A 20,084-nucleotide genomic window follows, 5' to 3' on the forward strand; every position below is an offset into this window, starting at 1 on the left:
AGAGGAGCGGAGCTGAGGGAAATGAAGTCGGGGGGAATGTAGCTTGTGAGGAGCAGTCTTCACAGAAGGAAAGCACGAGTGGAGTGTACGGGAGCATTCCTGCCCCTCAACTTTGTTTCCTGGGTCCAGCGCAACTACAGTGTGTCCCCTGTTCCATTCCTCTTGCCTCTGCTGACTGTCCCTCTCCCTACTCCTCCTGCTCTTAATTTTCCTGATCGTAGCTGTGTCTCTCCGTTTTGGCATTAAGCTCCGTGATAACCTTCGATGATGTCCTTCCTGATGTCACCCAGTCTCAGGAATCTTCTTGAGGAAGTAATAGAAATATACCAGAGAGACTGACATGTTTTTAAAACCATCAACTCCTGGAACGTACGGAGATTGAACTATAGTCTTCTTATTTAGGAGTCGTTTTGTTTTTAAACATGTGGATAAACACATGCACAAACACATATAAATGAAAACAGAATCAAACAAAAATATTATTTCTTTATTTGGGAAGGAAAACAAAACGAAAAGTGAAACACTTTATAAATGAAAAACAAAACACGTTTTGTATGTCCAGGACTGCATGCCACTGTGGCAGCTTTGTCGAGGCCAACTTCAACACTGTCTCCAGAACCTTCAGCTCTGACTTCCAGGAAGACAAGGTGTTCATCATGTTGCCCTAAAAAAAATTCCCTGACCACCTTGTAAAGACCCAACACTAGAGTCTCTGTGCAGGTGACCCAGGCCACCACATAGTGCTACTACACAAGAAAATCAAGTGAAGGGGCACCTGAGGAGCTCACTCTGTTAAGCATCTGCCTACGGCTCAGGTCCTGGGATCGAGTCCCACATCGGGCTCCCTGCTCAGTGGGGAGTCTGCTTCTCCCTCTACCCCTCCCCCAACTCGTACACGCTCTCTCTGTCCCTCTCAAAAATAAAATAAATAAAATCTTTTAAAAAATACACAACTAATGAATCATTGAACACTACATCAAAAACGAATGTACTATATGGTGACTAATTGAGTATAATACTAATAAATAAGTAAATACAGATATATGGAAAAAGATTTATTATGAGAGATTGGCTCATGGGTTTGATGGGAGGCTAAGAAATTCCACAATCTGCTGTCTACAAGCTAGGTCCAGGAAGGCTGGTCAGGGGCGCCTGGGTGGCACAGCGGTTAAGCGTCTGCCTTCGGCTCAGGGCGTGATCCCGGCATTGTGGGATCGAGCCCCACGTCAGGCTCCTCTGCTATGAGCCTGCTTCTTCCTCTCCCACTCCCCCTGCTTGTGTTCCCTCTCTCGCTGGCTGTCTCTATCTCTGTCTAATAAATAAATAAAATCTTTAAAAAAAAAAAAAGTTAGGCTGGTCATGTAGGCCCAGTCTAAGGTCTGAAGGTCTGCAAAACCAGGGGAGTCAGTGGTATAGTCCCAGTCCAAGTCTGAAGGCCAAAGAACCGGTTGCTGATGTCCAATGGCAAGAGAAGATGGGTGTCTCAGCTCAAGCAGAGAGCAAATTTGCTCTTCTTCCGTTTTGGGCTCTATACGGGCTCTAAATGGATTAGATGATGCCCACCCAAATTGGTGAGGGTGACCTTCTTACTCAGTCTACCTATTCCAAGGCCAATCTGTTCTGGAAACACCCTCACAGACACAGCCTGAAATAATGTGTACCAGCTCTCTGGGCATCCCTTACCCCCATCAAGCTGACAAGTAATATTAACCATCACACTTAGGAAGCAAATCACGAAAATAGAATTTACTCCTTAGGAAACAGAGCAGGACAATTATATTTAGTCTCATTGGGACCTTGTTTCATCTTGTTTAATAAGCTGGCTAAAGCTCTTTGTTTAGATTCATTTACCCTGTCAACTCATAATGAGGTCTTTCACAGCTCATCATTTGTGTAAATAAAGCTATCCATCCGGGGAAACAAATTCCTTCATGTGCAGGATTTCTGTTTTAGTTATTTCCTTTTTATCCAAAACAGGACATGGGTAGACTTATTTAGTTTTTAATTCCACATCTCTTTTTCATAGCAAGGGAGAGAGAATCTCTTTTCATTCCACTCCCTTAATCGCCTGCTGTCCCAGTGGGTCTTCCTTGTGTCTTAAGATCAGCAGTCACCGCAGCATAGACGCCGTGGTGGAGCCCAGAGCGTAGAGTATAAGGAGATGGAGAGTTGAGGAATGACCTGTTGGAAATCCTCCCATTTAGACAGGGGAGGGATCATCGGAGGAGTAAGAGTTCAGAGTCATTTGGCCAATGCAAAGATCAGCCAGCCCAGTGTGTCTATTTTTTTTTTTAAGATTTCATTTGTTTATTTGAGAGAGAGTGAGAGAGACAGAGACCATGAGAGGGGGGAGGGTCAGAGGGAGAAGCAGACTCCCCGCTGAGCAGGGAGCCCGATGCGGGGCTGGATCCCAGGACCCCAGGATCATGACCTGAGCCAAAAGCAGATGCTTAACCAGCTGATCCACCCAGGCGCCCCCTAGTGTGTCTATTTTAACTAATCAACAAACACTGAACTAAAACACTGGGGTCCCACCAGGTGTTCAGAATTCTAATTTAAAACTATATATAATATAAAAAGTGAATATACAGTCTTTTAAGTTGATTTTATGGGAAGTACCTATCATATTCTTCCGTTGTGCCACTGTTAGAGGCAGAATACACAGATGGGCTTGGTTTGACTCCATATATAGTTTCTGACATTCTTGTGCCTATGTTTTAATCACTTGATCATCTCATGAGCAGGTCCTGAGGAGATAAATGAGTATCGCAAATACTCAAGTCACTTTGCTTTCCCTGAGTGACCGTAACTATGTATGTGTAACAGGCCTGCTCCGTGGAAGAGCAGAGCTCTGACAGTCCCTTGAAGGAGGGCCACTCGATTCTCCTGCTTCGATCAGAGAGACTCTTGCTCACCCAGAGCCCCCACAAAGTCACGGGCTCACCAAGTTTGGAAAATTAAATGTTCTTCCTTCAGACCACAAATCTGAATTATTTAAGATCAGTGATTAAAATCTTACAACTTTTATTTTCATCAGGCTTCCTATATGGCCCTGAAAATTCTTAGGCACTTGTGCAGCAAATCTCTTGGTTTTCATTTAGGAATAAGCACATTCTTTGTCACAGTTATGTAGCAATGAACCCTTTATTTTTAGGTGACATCTCTGAACCATAAATATTTCCGCACACACTTGGAGGACAGCCTCTCCTTGGGCCGACCCCTTCTCATTGAGGACATTCGTGAAGAGCTGGATCCAGCCCTGGATAATGTATTAGAAAAAAATTTCATTAAATCAGGCACCACATTCAAGGTGAGCTTTGGGAAGGAAAAAAAAAAAAAAAAGGAAGAAGACAAGAAAAGAGCAATGGTGACATCTACTTATCTTTTTGAGCATAGCAGCGAAGGTACTTTCTTTCAGGTGGTAGTATTTGATACACTGGGAAAATTACTTCCAAACTTGTATTTAGTGTTTCCCTTATTTTTTCAATTATATATGAAAAATACAGGGGAGAGCAATATTTTGGTAAGAGTAGCCATTTAGCGGACGCTAAATAACATATTAAGGAAAGACATTGGTCATAATAATGTATTAGTGTTACACACTATATATGTACGAACATCGGCAGCTTCGAGAAAATTGGATTCACAAGTCATATATTCATCTGTACAATAAAACCTGCATTTTCTCACAGGAGAAAATGTCATTTTAATAAAGTCTATGGACATTGATTTGTTCATTTCCCTCTGTATTAACTTTCAATCTAAACTCACAGACTTTGCTAGAAGCTGTGGTATCCTGTTTTCCATCAGTGGTGAGAACATGAATCGTTTCCAGTAGAAGGGTTTACTTTTTAATTGGTGGCATTCTCTACCTTTAGGCTTCTTTGGTTTTGTTTCTTGATGAATGACAGCATTTCTGATTGACATTTTTTTGCTTTGGACAACTTAATTTCATGAATATCAGTGAATAAGTACAGAATGCAAATATTCTCATTAAACAAAGATTTATTTAGAAAACATTTCTTCATAATGTGAATCCTTTATGTGCCGTATTTAACATGCCAAAGGAGGGTGTAGGATTTTTATTCCTGAAGGCCTTTCAAAAGAACGGATTCTTATCTGCAGTGTGAAGTCTTGGTGCTTGAGAACATGGTAGTGTCTTATGGAAGTGTTTTCCAACCATTTGTAGAATCAAGATTAAGTAAAAATTTAAGTCCTTTAAAAATGGTATAATTTCCACCTAAATTTTAGATAGCAAAACCAGTTGTTTTTTTTAATATAATATACCACAAATTGTAGTGTTTAAGATAAAACTTATGTTTCTGAAAAACATGTTGGCATTTTTTTCTTTGAAAATTTCATTAATCCTTACTTTTGTCAAATGTGCTTCAGATATGACTGAAATGCAAAGAGAAATAACAAACACTTCCTCTAAATACCACAAATTTCCTCAGTAGGAAACAATTTCCTCGAGTAGGAGAAAACAGTCAAATCTCAGATGTATCTGAGTTTTCCTTTATTCCACATTTGTTAGGGATAAATTTTTTTGTTTGTTTGTTTTTTTGTTTTGTTTTGTTGTTGTTGTTGTTGTTGTTGCCAGGAAATTTTATTGCAGTGAAACACAATGAGCATTCCAACCCTTTCCAGGCTCTTAGCTCACTTCGAATCCATTCGTGAGGTCCCACTTTCACATAGGGATAAATTTTTCATTTAGTTTGTTTCATTCATTTAACTGTTTCATTTAATTTGTTTGTTCATTTAATTTGTTTGGTGTCATGGCTAACAACATCTTCCGGCAGGACCACAAATCTGAATTATTTAAGATCAGTGATTAAAATCTTACAACTTTTTCCTTTGCAATTCATTTAAGTTTTACAGCACTGACCTCTGGTAGATTCTTTCCTAAGTTAACCCCAAATTCCTTGCCCTGCCCTTTAAACTGTTTTTGATTTTATATTTGAATTGATGTAGGTGAAAGTTGGTGATAAGGAATGTGATATCATGGATACATTTAAACTTTATATTACTACGAAGCTACCCAACCCTGCCTTTACCCCTGAGATCAATGCTAAAACATCAGTCATTGATTTTACAGTCACCATGAAAGGACTTGAGAATCAATTATTAAGGAGAGTGATTTTAACTGAGAAACAGGTAATTTCTCTAGGTAAAGGACTACTTCTAATAAATTATAATAAATGCTTAAAATGTATTGTGAAATTTTTAAATATTTGGGAAGGAAAAAATTAAGCAAACCATGTTTACCTTCATTAACATATATATTTGTTTAGCTATCTCCTGTCAAGAAATCATGTAACTAATTCAGCTGTCCTCCAACCCCAAACGTGTGCATGTGCATACACACGCACACACACACATTCACGCACATACACGTACACACGCACACACACATGCACACACATTCACGCACATACACGTACACACATGCACACACGCGCGCACACACGCGCACACATTCACGCACACACACACGCACGCACACGCACATGCTCACACACATACACACACGCACTACTCACACATCTCTTTCTACTTCTGTCTTTAAACCTTGGAGTATGTGGGCCTTCGTATCTATGGTCCTATGGATGGATACTCTTTGATGTACCTGAAAAATTCACTAAAATAATGATCCTAGAGAAAAAGAAATTGCTCTGAATGAGTGTATTACCACTGGGTTAGTTTCAACTACTACAACCTAGTACTCAGCCTAACTTTAATTTTATTTGAATAAAATTTGCATTAAAGCAGAGAAATTAAGTATGATTGAAGGTTCTAATAAAACAACAACTTAAAACTGGAAGATTTTAAGAGACTGATACAAGTTGAAGACAATTTTTAAGATAAATCTCAGAAAGCATTTAACATTATGCATAAAATATGCTTGCATAAAATGTAATTATACTTATTTGCATATGGAAAACCTATTTGCGTAAAATCCAAGAAAGATTATATTTGCTTACACAGAATTAGAGTATTGAGGGTTCAAGGAAAGGGCAAGGTTAGCAATAATAAGACTAGAGAGGCTTCACATGAGAGGGTGAGGGAAAGATTGGCAGCAGAAGACTGGACAAGGAAAAGAGAAAGACAAACGATAGGAGTAGATGCCACAAACACGAGAAGGACATTGGAAGAGGGAAATAGAAGTGATCCTCACACCAGAGAAACAGAGAGACTCAGTAAAAGGAGAGGAGAAGCCCTATCTGGTTAACGGGGATGGTTAAGGTGGGGCTGGCCCTCAAAGGCGGCCAGTCTGGCAGAGCAGAGCGAAGGGGGTGCAGTCCCAGCATCGCTCTCACTAGCTGTTTGACCTTCGCGCCCAAAAAACAGCCCAGGACTTCTACAGTCCAGTGAGGGAACCACGCCCCTCCCACAGCCAGGCAGAGAGAGCATGGGCCCTTCCATTCATTGCTCATCACCTCTTGGGGCCACATGGTGCCGACTGTTGAAAATTAGTCCTTCCTTGGTGGCCTAACTGGTGCTGTTGGTCTGATCTGAGAGGATTCCTCACTGGTCCAGGTGCCGCATGCAGGCTGCACGAACTTCCCTAAGGCAGGCCACTCCATTGTCTAAGGCAGGCTAGACTCCGTGTCCCCAGAGGCCCCACACCCACTCTTCTAGGCCTCAGCTTCCTCTCCAAGGGGTGCGCTAAGGTGCTTACAGCAGCCTTGCTGGAAAGAGCCAAAACACACAATCTGTAGGAGGACATCCTGACCACGATGTTTAACCCTCTTAACCATCCTGCTCTTACGCCCTCACTTATGGCAGAACAAACAGAAACCTGAGAGAATAGGGTCTGAACCCCTAAAAGCACACAGACTGTCCACCCTGCCAGGCCTCCTAGACAAACCTTACAGATCATGCTGTAGCACCCCCAGGTGCCCACTGTACCACGATGCCGGTTTTGCCAGATCACACTGAAAAGGAAGCTCATGCGATTTCGCTTTGTCCAGATGTTCCTCTACAGCCACCCAGAGGTGGCCATTTTGTTGGAAACAGCTCACGAGGTACGTCCCCGCAAATGCAGCCAGGACTTCCGTTGCCACCCCCATCAAACACTGCAAACCTTCTGAAACACGGGCAATCACGCCACCTGTCTTGGAGTTGGAGAATAAGAGTATGACCCTGTCTTTGCCAGTAACCAGCCGTGGGGCTCATGTTGGGATGGGATTTGGAGTTAATAGTTCTGGGTCCTCAGTTTCCCCAGATGTAAAATAAAGCTGTTGAACTCAATTCGGCACACTTCAATTTAACGCATATTTCTTGGGTTGAGTCTCTGCTCTTCAAAGCCTCGAGGTGAGTGCTGTCAAGAATACAAAAGTGAATAGGACAAGTGCAGAATCTTGTTGGAGGGACATGGTCAACACACAGATTGTGATGCAAGCTGCGACAGGTGTAGAGACGAACACCGGGCTGTGCCTTCGGAGCCACAAATTGGTTTAGGACTTTGAGAAAGTGGTGGAATTTCTGAAGTGGTTTTTCAAGAAACGTTCTCAAATAAGTAGTTTAGAAACACCTCCCTTTAACATAATTCCAACTATAGTGTGTGATTCTGTATATGATCTGGAAAAAATGCTATAAAAATGCTATTGAGACACTTCAATTTACTCTGCGCGTAGCAAGAGTATTATATCCACGTTAAATTTGAATTTGAATTTGAATTTGAAAATTGCACTGTGCTTGTGTAAGAGAATATCCTGGTTCTTAGGAGATTTGATGAAGTTTTTAGGGGTAAAGGATCATGACCTCAGCAATGGTTCACTGATAAGAGGAAGAACAATAATGATAATAAGTATTATATATGTATATAGAGAGAGGGATTGATAAAGCAAACTGTTATCTGGTGAATCTGGACAAAGCATATATGAGAGTTTATTGTATAGCCTTGCAACTTTTCTGAAAGTTTAAAATTTTTTCAAAACATAACTTGAAAAAGACATTATTTATGTAAGAAAAAATATGCAGTTTAGACCCTCTGGTAGTAGGAGATGGAAAACAATGGAAAATGGATTTGTGGCAGCTGGCTCTGTCACGCCAGACACCTGGTGTCCCTACAGGCAGATCCAAACCAAGAGCTCACATTTGGCTTGGGTGGCCTCTTGGTTTTGATACTACGTCTCTGCTTCTACCGCTTGTGATTGCCAATAAAGTTAGCGTTTCGCACAGAGGCAGTGTGGGAACAGAGCCAAGAGAACGGGACACTCTTATTTAATAAGCTTAGAGCCAGGAAGAGAGCTAATCAGACACAATTCCTTTAGCAGGGGAATCTCAGGCATGCCAGTGTAAGCGCTGTGGAAACTTAATGCTAGCGGGCGTAATTTTTTAAAAAGTGTCCAGAAGAACAAACGTACAGTCATTCCAGAGGCACTTTATTTTAAACTTCTAAAAATTTGCGGCGTCTGGGTGGGTCAGTTGGTTAAGCGTCTGCCTTCAGCTCAGGTCATGTTCTCAAGGTCCTGGGATCGAGCCGCGTGTCGCTCTCCCTGCTCAGCGGGGAGTCTGCTTCTCCCTCTCTCTCTGCCACTACCCCCTGCTTGTGCTGTCTCTCAAATAAATAAATAAAATCTTCAAAAAATAAACTTCCAAAATTGATAAGAAGCACTAAATAAATTGGATTTGCCATAATGACCGGTGATTACAATTCTGCTATTATTCCTTGTTTCTTTCTTTCTTTTTTTAATCTTTTTTTTAAAAAAAGATTTTATTTATTTAGCGAGAGAATGAGCAGGGAGAGAGAGGTGAGAGGGAGAAGCAGGCTCCCCTGAGCTGAAGGCAGACGCTTAACCGACTGAGCCACCCAGGCACCTCTATTTCTTGTTTCTTAATAACAGGAATTAGAGTCTGAGAGAGTTAAACTTTTGGAGGATGTGACCTTCAACAAACGGAAGATGAAGGAACTTGAAGACAACCTTCTCTACAAGTTAAGCGCCACAAAAGGTACTGTGTCATTAACAAGTAACCGAGCGATGGGTCCCGAGCAAGGATTTCTTAGACCCTCTTTTCAGCACCTTGTGATTATAGATGTTAGGAAACAGTTGAGTTATCAATGCAAACACAAAAGAGGCAGTTTCCATCTAGATGTTTAAAAGGCCTCCGAGAATCTGATTTTTGAATTAACAAACAGAGTTGGAGCATTTGAGAAGAACACAGTTTTCTTGATATAATTGCTCTCTACTGAGAAAAATAAGGGCTCCCAATAGAGCTAGGTAACTCGTAATAGGCTAATTTGCTTGCCCAAAGGAAACTAATTTGCTCAATCTAATTTTTTTTTAAGATTGACTCTTTTCATTTGGCACTGAAATGCAGTTACCATCATGGGTAATGATGTGTGTAATCAGTGACAAAGACACTTGAGCACCCAAGGCCCAAGCTCACTGGCCACTTGCCTTGACCTCTTACTTAGAAGTCAAGGATGGGTTCTCCTTAGGGCAGTCAGATCCTCATGCCACACCCAGATTTGGGGATGTAGTCTCCAAATAAATAAAAAACATCCATCCAAAGACACTAAAGTCAACACCGTGTTATTCTGCAGTAGGCAAATTACAGTAGCCTAAATCGTACCATTTATTACAGCCTCATAACAAATGCTTCCCAACAGCACTTTACTCCTTGGATAAACAAAAACGCTGACCTCCCAGAAGTACATGATACGTTATTCTCACACCATTCTCCTGCACTGCCTTGTTGGTGACTTCAGGGAAAAGTCCTTTTATCTGCCTTGATTGCACTGCTTGTGCTTGTGAAGTTGTCTGTCCTCTGGTCCAGTGACTTCTCCCAGCCATTTGGATACCCCCGGGCATCCTAATATCAGCAAAGATTGCTGAGGGCTCTTCCCCTGATCCGGCCTAGACTGTGCTGGATCGAGGTCTTGTTCCTGAGAGGCGAATTGCAATTTGGACTTCCAGAGTAGACTAGAATGCTCCTCAGTGCTGCTCTCACCTTCCTGCAGCATTCACCTGTCGTCCAGGATTCGAGGGTAGGCCAGGGCACTGCAATGTGCAGATATTGTGACCTTTAGATCAGCATGTCCAAAGTGTCTTTCCGTATCTTCAAATTGAATTTATTGTCGCAGATGTGTTATTTCTATTAAAAACAATAACGAGGGGTGAAACTCAAAGTAAAATGAGGATTTTTAATTCTTGGTGGGACACTTCCACTGTCCCCCAGTTTCCTCCTGCTGGAGACAGAGAGGGACCCGAGTTCTCAGTGGCAAGCACTGTTGTACTGATGCTGGACTAAAGAGGGTGCCATTCTACGGCAAGCTGGTGTGTACATTTGGATGGACAAGCTCGTGACACTTTGAAGGGGACCGTGGAGATGGTAATGGAGGTGAAGTCCATGTCACATAAGGCACAGTGGCCACCACCGGAGGCGGAGGGAGCCAGATTCTGTCTTCAGACATTTGAAGACCAGTCATGTGAGCTGCATTGGGAATCCCCTTCTGCAGGTTTACAAGCAGCACGGGGTAACCTCTCTGCAGGAATGTTTAGAAGGATTCAGGCATCACATGACAGTTGGGCCAGCAGCCTTTGGGCGTGTTAATACCCACCCTTCTATCCTGCGGGCTTTGGAGAAGTAGACTTGAAAAGGAACAGGCCCATTTCCAAAGTGCTGCGTCTCGCCTTGCCGCTTCCCCTTCTTGCGTTCTACAGGTTTTCCTGTTTGGCTTTTAGGTTCCTTGGTAGACGACGAATCTCTCATTGGTGTTCTCCGAATCACCAAGCAGACAGCAGCTGAAGTAAGTGAAAAGCTGCACGTGGCCGCAGAGACGGAAATCAAAATTAACACAGCTCAGGAGGAGTTCCGGCCGGCAGCCACCCGCGGAAGTATCCTCTACTTCCTCCTCACGGAGATGAGCATGGTCAACATCATGTACCAGACCTCGCTGGCCCAGTTCTTGAAATTATTTGACCAGTCCATGGCCAGGTGGGGAGTCCCTCCCCTGCCCCATGCAAAGTCACTTAAAAGTTTTGTTTGTATTCCTACTGTCTTAGCAATGGCTGCTGACTTCCTTAATTTTTAAAATGTATTGCAGATCCGAGAAGTCTCCACTACCTCAAAAGAGAATTACGAATATTATTGAGTATCTGACTTACGAAGTTTTTATATACTCTGTCAGAGGCCTGTATGAAAACCACAAATTCCTCTTCGTGCTCCTCATGACCTTGAAGATCGATCTTCAGAGAGGAACGGTGAAGCACAGGGAGTTTCAGGCTCTCATTAAAGGTGAAGGGCTCGGGGTGTGGATGTGGTGTGTAAAGGAGATTGCTTCGGATACGCTCTTCGTTGTGCTGGAGACCCGTTTTTATGATACGGTGGGGAAATTATGTTCTCATGAAAGGGAAGTTCTTTGTACTTTGTTTTTCGTTTCTGATTCCCATTCGTTTTGCTCTGGTTACTCAAGATGATTTATTTCAGGCCCGTGTTCACTCCGTGTTTCGTTTTGTTTTTTTAGTTATATCATTACCTGAAGTTTGGTCATTGTTGCCTGTGGTTAGGAAACCCGAATATGAAAGGGAAGAAAAGTGAGGCCAGTGGTGAGCTTTCTATTGCAAGAGAGCAATTCCTTGAGTAAGGGAGTATCAGTGACTTTTAAGACGGAAAAAAGGGCACGCTTGTATTTCGTATTGGCAGTTAATTCTATTCAATGCCCATCTCCATGTTAAAAGTATCATTAAGAAGATAAAAGAGTGGTATTTTCATTCAATTCAGTTAAACAAGTATTTATTGAGTATATACTCTGCAAAACTGCCATACTAGTGTTGGGGTAGAAGGGTAAACCAGACATTGCTTTCAAAGAAAACAGTTTCAAAGTGGGAATAGAGATAATTTAAAAAATTATTGCAGGGGCGCCTGGGTGGCACAGCGGTTAAGCGTCTGCCTTCGGCTCAGGGCGTGATCCCAGCATTATGGGATCGAGCCCCACATCAGGCTCCTCTGCTATGAGCCTGCTTCTTCCTCTCCCACTCCCCCTGCTTGTGTTCCCTCTCTCGCTGGCTGTCTCTATCTCTGTCAAATAAATAAATAAAAATAAATAAATAAAAATAAAAAAAATTATTGCAAAACAAGGCAGAATACTCTAAATGTTAGAAGAGAGCTAAAAACAAAGTCTTAATGTCTAAAAGGAAGGAGAGACTTGTGGTTGGTGAAGCCAGTAAGAGCTCTTTGGAAAATATACTATTGTGGGTTAAGCCATGAATTTGTCAGATGATCTGATCCATGGAGAAAAGGTTTTAAAGTATCTCTTATGTGTTTTGCTCTTTGTGTAAAGTTTAGTAAATCATTTACCAGCTTCCCCTCTCCCCGAAAAAGAAGAAAGTGGCATTTAAAAAGGACCCGAAGGATGGGTAGAAGTGAAGGAGACATTCCAGGCTGAAACAGAACAGCACCCGAAAAGGAATGAATGAAGGGGGCATGTCCATTGTGAGCCTTGATTCCTAGAGGAAGGATTTTCTTGATCTCGTGAGAGATAAGGAGTTGTGTAAGGTGGTGATGTGGTCCCTCAGGAACCTCATATCGTCTTTTAGGAAGATGACTCTGGCAGACATGCATAGGATTACAGAGAAGAGTTTCAAGGGAGTTTATTATAATCTTCCCAGCCACAGGTCAGGGTAATACATACCTAGGGTGGAGACAATGGAAATATAAAGGAGAGGTCATGGAAATAAAATGGCAACAGACCAGATAGAAGAGCCAAGAAAGGGGTCGGAAATGCGTCGAAGATTTCTGGTTTAGTTGGTTGAAAGAGGATGAGTTTGAGAATTGTCAGGGTGGGGGGGATAGTGAATGTGATTTGGGACCCTCATTTCAGTCAGAATAGGCCAGGTTTTGTGGCCATAAAAACAATCCCAAGCTTTCAATGGCTTGACACAATAAGGATATATTCTCATTTATTCTCTTTCCAACATGCCTGTCATGGTCACCCAGGAACTGCTTCTGTAATTACTATGGCAGGGGAACGGGATAAGACAAACCGTGTGCCGACTTTTAAAAGTCACCCCACAAGTGATGCATGTCACCTAAATGCACATCTTTCATTAGGCAAAGCAAGACATACAGCCACCACTAACTTCAGAGAGAGCAGGGCCACGTGCTTGTCCCATGTGCGTGGAAGCAGGGGACCTTGAACATCTTTGAGAAGCTCTGGTGACTATACACATGTGTCGAATTTGAGATATCCAGCAGACAGTTAGAAAGGGTGGGCCAGACAATTTAGAAGAAGTCAGATAGCTGCAAAGATAGGGCATAGAAATAACCACCAAAGCCATGGGAATGAAAGAGATCATGCAGGAAGAAGATGTAGAGTATTTCTAAATTCAGACTACAAGGGGATAGGGCACAATACACTTTTATCCACAACATCCTATTTATAATAAACAGGCAGTAAACTAGAACTTATTACTCTATCATCATCTTTCTCTACTCTAGTGAATTTCTTCCTCAGCTTCAGGTTAGGTGACTGCTGTAGAAACTTTGCAGACAATTATGCAGAATGGCTAAAATTTGTTGACTTTTCCTGTGTTGTAGTCCAAAGGAAACTGGAGCATGTCATAAAGTTCATAGTTTTTCTCAGGTCTAGTGCACCTGGAGAAGTTGATGTCTTAAAGTGTAGCATAGGGCAGCGTGGTACGGTAAAGTGTGGGCTGGACTAAGAAGCAGGGACAGGAGCTGGGCTCTGCCACTGACCAACTGTGTGAGCTCAGAGACCATCACCTGCTCCATCCATGTATGAGAGGCTGCGGGCCCAGAGGGGGAGTGACAAGTACACCTGGGAGAGGCAGGCAGGCTGTACAGAGGGTCCAGGCATACAGGTTTGTGGACTCTGTGACGTTTAAATAAAGTGAGCCTGAATTTACCAAACCGAGAAAGCTCCTTTGACTCATGGCAGTCACCTTAAAGCCCTCATTTGGACTTGGGGCCACATCCTCAGTGTCTGGCACACTGGGCCATGGGGAGGAGGGACACTGAAGCCTGTAGGAGTCTAGGCAGAAGCAGGAGCAAAATGGGCCTCAGATGCAGGAAGGCCTTGTAACTGTGGCAGAGAAGTGGGATGGGGGGTATACTTTGATTCTTTCCTGATCCGTGAGCTGGCTTTGCTTCCTGAATCCCATCTGCCAACATGGTCCCTGAGAAGGAGACAGATATGATTTAGAAAGCAGGAGAAACACATATCACATGGTGCACTGGGTGTTATATGCAAATAGTGAATCATGGAACATTGCATCAAAAACTGGGAATGTACTGTATGGTGACTAATATAACAAAATAAAAATTATTTAAAAAAAAGCAACTTCACAAATTATTTTTAAGGTACAATGTATGTAGCAATGTTTCAGGAAAAATATAACTTAAGTAATGAAAATTTTTTATTTCAAAAAAAAAAAAAGAGAAAAGAAAGCCAGAGAAAACCTGGCACTTTGGGCCACAGTGGGAAGGACAAGAGAATTGGAGGTAGACAGAGGTCAGGTACAAAGACCCTTGTGTCTTCCTACTCTCCTGAGGCAGAACCACAGGTGGGTACAGAAAGGTGCTCGAGAAACATCCAGACGGGAGGTACCCCTGCACTCTGCCCGGTGCCAAATCTCACATGGCAGCCGCAGGGCAGCATGGGTGGAGAGGAGCGGTGAGAGGGCTAAGCCTGAGGTTTGGCAGGCGGGGGTGTGGGTGTGGACATGTTGACAGGGCTGGGCACAGCAGAGCCCTGGGGTCAAACCAAGAAGCTGCAGGCCCCAGGGAACTTTATTCCTGGACACAAAGGACCAGTCTCTGTGGACAGCAGCCCAGCGCCCGCCTAGGTCAGTCAGGATTTGTCACAGCACCGAGGATGCGGTACAGGGATCCCAGCCTGTGGCAGAGACCGGAGGGCAGCATGTCAACCTGAGGCGTCCTCCCCGTCACGACACAATCCCAGCCCACCTGCCTCTCCCCTCCCCCACCCAGCCGGACCAGAGCCCTTACCCGAAGGAGACTGGATTCTCGGAGAGGAAGGACGTAACTCAGAGGAGACCGAGAAACACCGTGAGGAGGGAATTTGTGAGGAGGGTTGGAGCGGTCACAGAAAAATTAAAAAGGGCGCGCATCTGGGTCGTGGCGAGGGCACGTCTGTGACCCCACTTCGTAAAGCGGGAGCACCAGGGAGTCAGACCGCACAGGGCCAGGAGAGCCGGTGGGAAGAGTTTGGATTGAATTTGGTTGGCAGGAGGAAGCCATCGAATGTTTTGATCGGGGAAGTAGCATGAACAGAGCAGTGCTTTAAAAAGATTACTTTGGATGATAGGTTGTCAACAGTAGTACAATCAGCTCAGCAGGGAGAGAGGTTTTTTGTTTTTTGTTTTTTTTTGAAAAACAAAAACCAAAACAAAACTGGTTTATTGTACAATTTGTATTAGTTTCGAACTGGCTTATATTTTAACCAAATTATTTTTACAAAAATGATAGATGATTTTGTTTTCAGTGTTTTTTTTATAAAGTTAACAAATATAGCCCTTAGATCTTGATTTTTTTAAAATCATTTTTAACTCAGTACTTAAGAGGGAAAGAAGAAAGACCTATTTATCATTGCAGAAGTATTTGATCTCCTAGGAATGACTGTCCCTTTGTGTCAATTCCTACTTGTTTTGTGCAGTATTTGGAAGGTGCCTTTGACTTTCCTCTTCAACTAAGAATGTCAGAATACTTTGAAAAATGAAATAGATACCAGGAACAATCCTGTGTTATAGAATAATTGATATAACTATTTTCCCTGCCTGGTTATTTTAGAAAGATATCATCTTTCTTTTGTCATAAATGACGGACACAAAGACACCTTAGAGGGTCTGCACTCGCCTTCCAGAGTGGATTGGACCTGAGCCTTCCAAAACAGAGAATTCATGTCAAATAACAGCTAATGATTACGTAGCTCTTACTATGGGCCAAGACTGTTCTGAACTTTCTACATATGTGAATTTATTGAATCTTCACAACAACTAATCTGGTAGAGTCTATTATTACACCCATTTGACGGAAGAGGAAACTGAGAGAAATTGAGTGCTTTGTCTGCTTTTATGCAGCTAGGAAGGCAGAGCCAGAATGTCTTGGGGGGTAGAGTGGACTGTGATTGTTCTGGGTTCGTGGAGGTGCACCAGGGTGTTTCAGAACACTCTTTGTGGCTTAAATGTCTTCTCCGGATGTCTTTGAGGCTTATGGTCCCATGAAAACATTTCTTTTGGAAAGAACCAAGAAAATGCATTTGACTCTAAGCTAGAGAAGCAGAGTCCCTTGAGTCTACAGATGATGCTCTCCAGCTGTGGCTTCTCCTTCAGTGAACCCAGTACTGGCAGAAATGGTGCGAGAAGATGGCTTTCTCTTCCCCCAACTAGCAAGGAGTGGGTGTCAAGAGGAAGGCTTGCCGGTTCTAAAGGTGTTGTGGTGCTCAGAGCCGCTGACCCAGAGGGGGCGCAAGGGGATTTACAAGAAAAGAATACTTCAGCTCTTTCACCTTCTCAGGAAGGTGCTAGTGGGAGAGCAGCCGCTGATGGCAGTCCGGTCTACCCTCTCTTTTGCCCGAGGGTTGATACGTGATGTGGTGGCATTTGATAGTTCTTCAGGAGGATTCTGGGTTTAGAAGTTCAGAATCACTGTTTTGCACACACCTGAATTAAACAACACGGCTGATAAATAGAGGAATTTTGAAGCTGTAAATATAACTGTGTGTCTGAGTGGAAGACTGTCCCGTTGGGTATGCTCATTTGATTTGTGATTTGCTTCAACATGTGATCCAATGCTATAATTCACACTCTCCTCCCTTAAAAACCCACGGAAGTATTATCTCCCTCCCGCCCTCCATCTGTCCGTCTGTTTGAGCTGGTAAAAAACAGTATTGAGTATCAAACTTCTGGAGGAGTGACGGCTAAGAAGTGACTTTTAAAATCACACATGAAAAGGTCAGGCTATTCATTGATATCAAAATTGTAAGTTTCATGAAATTGATTGTTTTAAAAATACAACAGAAATGCAAACAATTGCAACCACCTGAGAAAAATTCTGTGCAGGGCGAAATGCCAAGGAGTTGCCATCTGTATTTTATAAGATAGTATAAAACAGAAAATAAAACACTAAGACTTGAAGGAAATGAACCCCAAAAAGATAGCCACATTTTCTGTCGTGATTACTTTCCAATTTTCCCATTTTTCTCTGCAATATGGTTACCTCACTTCTGTTATTTGGAAAATAAATGTCTAAAAATGAGGCACAAGCTGACCTGATTCCCACCAATGCCTTTCCCCAGGGGGAGCAGCTCTGGATCTGAAAGCCTGCCCTCCCAAACCGTTTCGCTGGATCCTGGATATGACCTGGCTGAATCTTGTGGAGCTGAGTAAACTTCCACAGTTTGCAGAAATTATGAACCAGGTAACAGAGGGCTGGAGAACAAAATACAAATCTGTAAACCCAAACATACCTGGGGCCATTTTAATTGGGGCCTCCTGGCGACAATTCCTTTACCCGAAAGGCTCAAGGCAGTAGTGTAGCCCTAAGGCACTAAGCTCTCTGTGGGCAGTTTTGGACGAAGAATGCCAGAAGGAGCTTTGTCGCAGGTGCGGGTGGCTGCCTTTCCTCCTGTGTCGTGGGCAGGGGTCGTTTATAAGCCTGCTTAACTCAAGCTGTCAGAATCAGAACGGGGGGTAGAGCCTTTTATTGTAGATTATTTTATTGTAGACTATGTTTTTACATTTTTACTGCTGCTTCTGATTAAATAAATCGTGCAGATTAGAATTTGAGGCAAATTAAGAGGTTGGGGTCCTTTCAGAAAATCCATCATTTTCATGGTGAAAGTCTAAAAGGGTGAAGGGTAATGGTGAAACAGGGCCTGATTCACCTGTTGCTTTTCTTATTTGAAAATGAAGATGTGTTATTGTGGATTAGTTGTTGATTCAGTTATCATTGGACAAAAATTGTGCAACTCAGAATAAAGATAATTGTTCATTTCCGAGGTTTGTTGGTGATAGCCACCTGTCACTGATGCAGGCCTGCGGTCTCCCAGTGTTGGATGCTGAAAATCAGCTTTTTTGGGGTTGCTGGTGATGGACAAGTGGGGCGATGGGTTGACTACAAGTTGGCAGAGACCTCATGCTGTCATCACGCGATTCCCTCCCCTCCACACACGCCCCCTACCCTGCCCAGCATACACTAGATGTGTCTGTTTAGCAGCATTTATGAAACGTTATGAAGATTCTTTACGTGTTCAGCCGTGGCTGGGTCAGAGTCCCTGGCTTCTGTCTGTGGTGGACGGTAAGCTTTGTTCTGTGGTGCAGCCACACATGAGTCCTTCAAGCCCAGACAGACACTTTGGGAAGAAATAAGGCGGTCTGAGTCTGGCAGGAGACTGGTAAGGGAGACCTCGGAGCACCACTGGGACAATCACTCAACACTGGCGCCCTCTGCTGACGGGTTATATTGATACTGCGGATACGAATTATTGTTTGCCTCTGTTAATTAGAATTTCATTTTTTTTATTATGATATGTTAGTCACCATACAGTACATCATTACACTACGTTTTGATGTCGTGTTCCGTGATTCACTGTTTGCGTATAACACCCAGTGCTCCATGCAATACGTGCCCTCCTTACTACCCATCACCAGCCTATCCCATCCCCCACCCCCCTCCCCTCTAAAACCCTCAGTTTGTTTCCCGGAGTCCGTAGTCTCTCATGGTTCATTCCCCTCTCTGTTTACACCCCCTTCATTCTTCCCTTCCTTCTCCTAACGATCTCCCTGCTATTCCTTATGTTCCACAAGTGAGTGAAACCATATGATCATTGTCTTTCTCTGCTTGACTTATTGCACTCAGCACCATCTCCTCCAGTGCCGTCCACGTTGATGCCAATGTTGGGTAGCTATCCTTTCTGATGGCTGAGTAATATTCTATTGTATATATGGACCACATCTTCTTTATCCAGTCATCTCTTGAAGGGCATCTCGGCTCCTTCCACAATTTGGCTATTGTGGACAATGCTGCTATGAACATTGGGGTGCATATGGCCCTTCTTTTCACTACGTCTATATGTTTGGGGTAAATACCCAGTACTGCAATGGCTGGGTCATAGGGTAGCTCTATCTTTAACTTTCTGAGGAACCTCCACACTGTTTTCCAAAGTGGCTGTACCAACTTGCATTCCCACCAATAATGTAGGAGGAATCCCCTTTCTCCACATCCTCTCCAACAGTTGTAATTACCTGTGATGTAGAATCGGATAGCTGCTACTGCTTAACAATAGGGTAAGAACTTTGTGACAACTATAACCATGCCCGGGAAGTATTACCGGTCCCGCTTATTGAGGAGAAAATGTTAGATGCAAAGAGGTTAAGTACTTGCCCAAGGCCGCATAGCCACTAAATGGTAAAGCTGTAGTCTGTCTGACCTTCCGCTCCTTCCCCAGACATCAGGAGTTATTTCTCTCCAACTCACCATGGGGTGGGCCAGAAGTGCGGGGGAGTAGTCATTCTCACGCAAGTTGCAGAAGTTCATGGGGCCGGCCAGCTGGTGGCTAGCCGTCTGGCGTCTCTGTGGGGTAAAAAGGGCAGAAGGAGAAGGGGATCCGTCTCTAGCTGAATGGTGTCAGGAACTGAAACAAAAGTAGCCTCCAACAGCAGCTGGCCTGCTCTGGCATCTCCTGCTGAACTGTTTAGCCCCCGGAAGTGGTGTTGGTGACAGGGCTGGGAAAAGGAGTGGGACGTGGAGGTCAACAGCAAGGAGGAGATCCCATTGTTCCTCCCAGATGTGACTCGCCCTGGAGGCTCTATTGAGTAGAGTCAAAATGAGCAGATGCAGGGCCAGGCAGCTGGGAACAAACACCCTCTTCCTTCCTGTGTCTCCTCTCGAGCCCCCAGGGGTGGAGGAGGCCCCGGGGTGGGGGCGTGGAGGGGGGGGGGCATGTGGGTAGTGCGCAGGCGCAGGGGCCGGTGCAGCGGGGTGGGGCTCCAAGTGTGGCCAGCAGATTCTTTGGGAGTGGTCAATGTCAGGGAGCCACTGCAATTTTCAGGAGAAAGACAACAGTTTTGAAACATTTCAGAAATCCTCCCCCCCCC

The 20,084-nt window shown here is 43.6% G+C and overlaps 1 protein-coding gene across 1 annotated transcript in view; it reads left to right on the plus strand.

Annotated features, from left to right (window-relative positions):
• Positions 1–20,084, plus strand: part of DNAH8 (dynein axonemal heavy chain 8) — a 224,806-nt gene that overhangs the window by 109,261 nt on the left and 95,461 nt on the right. The window contains exons 40-45 of the mRNA XM_040645126.1: positions 3,155–3,310; positions 4,972–5,154; positions 8,850–8,955; positions 10,692–10,944; positions 11,054–11,244; positions 17,285–17,406. Of these exons, the coding sequence (XP_040501060.1) occupies positions 3,155–3,310; positions 4,972–5,154; positions 8,850–8,955; positions 10,692–10,944; positions 11,054–11,244; positions 17,285–17,406 (1,011 nt within the window). The remainder of the gene's footprint in view (positions 1–3,154; positions 3,311–4,971; positions 5,155–8,849; positions 8,956–10,691; positions 10,945–11,053; positions 11,245–17,284; positions 17,407–20,084) is intronic.

This window comes from Ursus maritimus, unplaced genomic scaffold (assembly GCF_017311325.1).
Source record: "Ursus maritimus isolate PB19 unplaced genomic scaffold, ASM1731132v1 scaffold_30, whole genome shotgun sequence".
Classification (NCBI taxonomy): domain Eukaryota; kingdom Metazoa; phylum Chordata; class Mammalia; order Carnivora; family Ursidae; genus Ursus; species Ursus maritimus.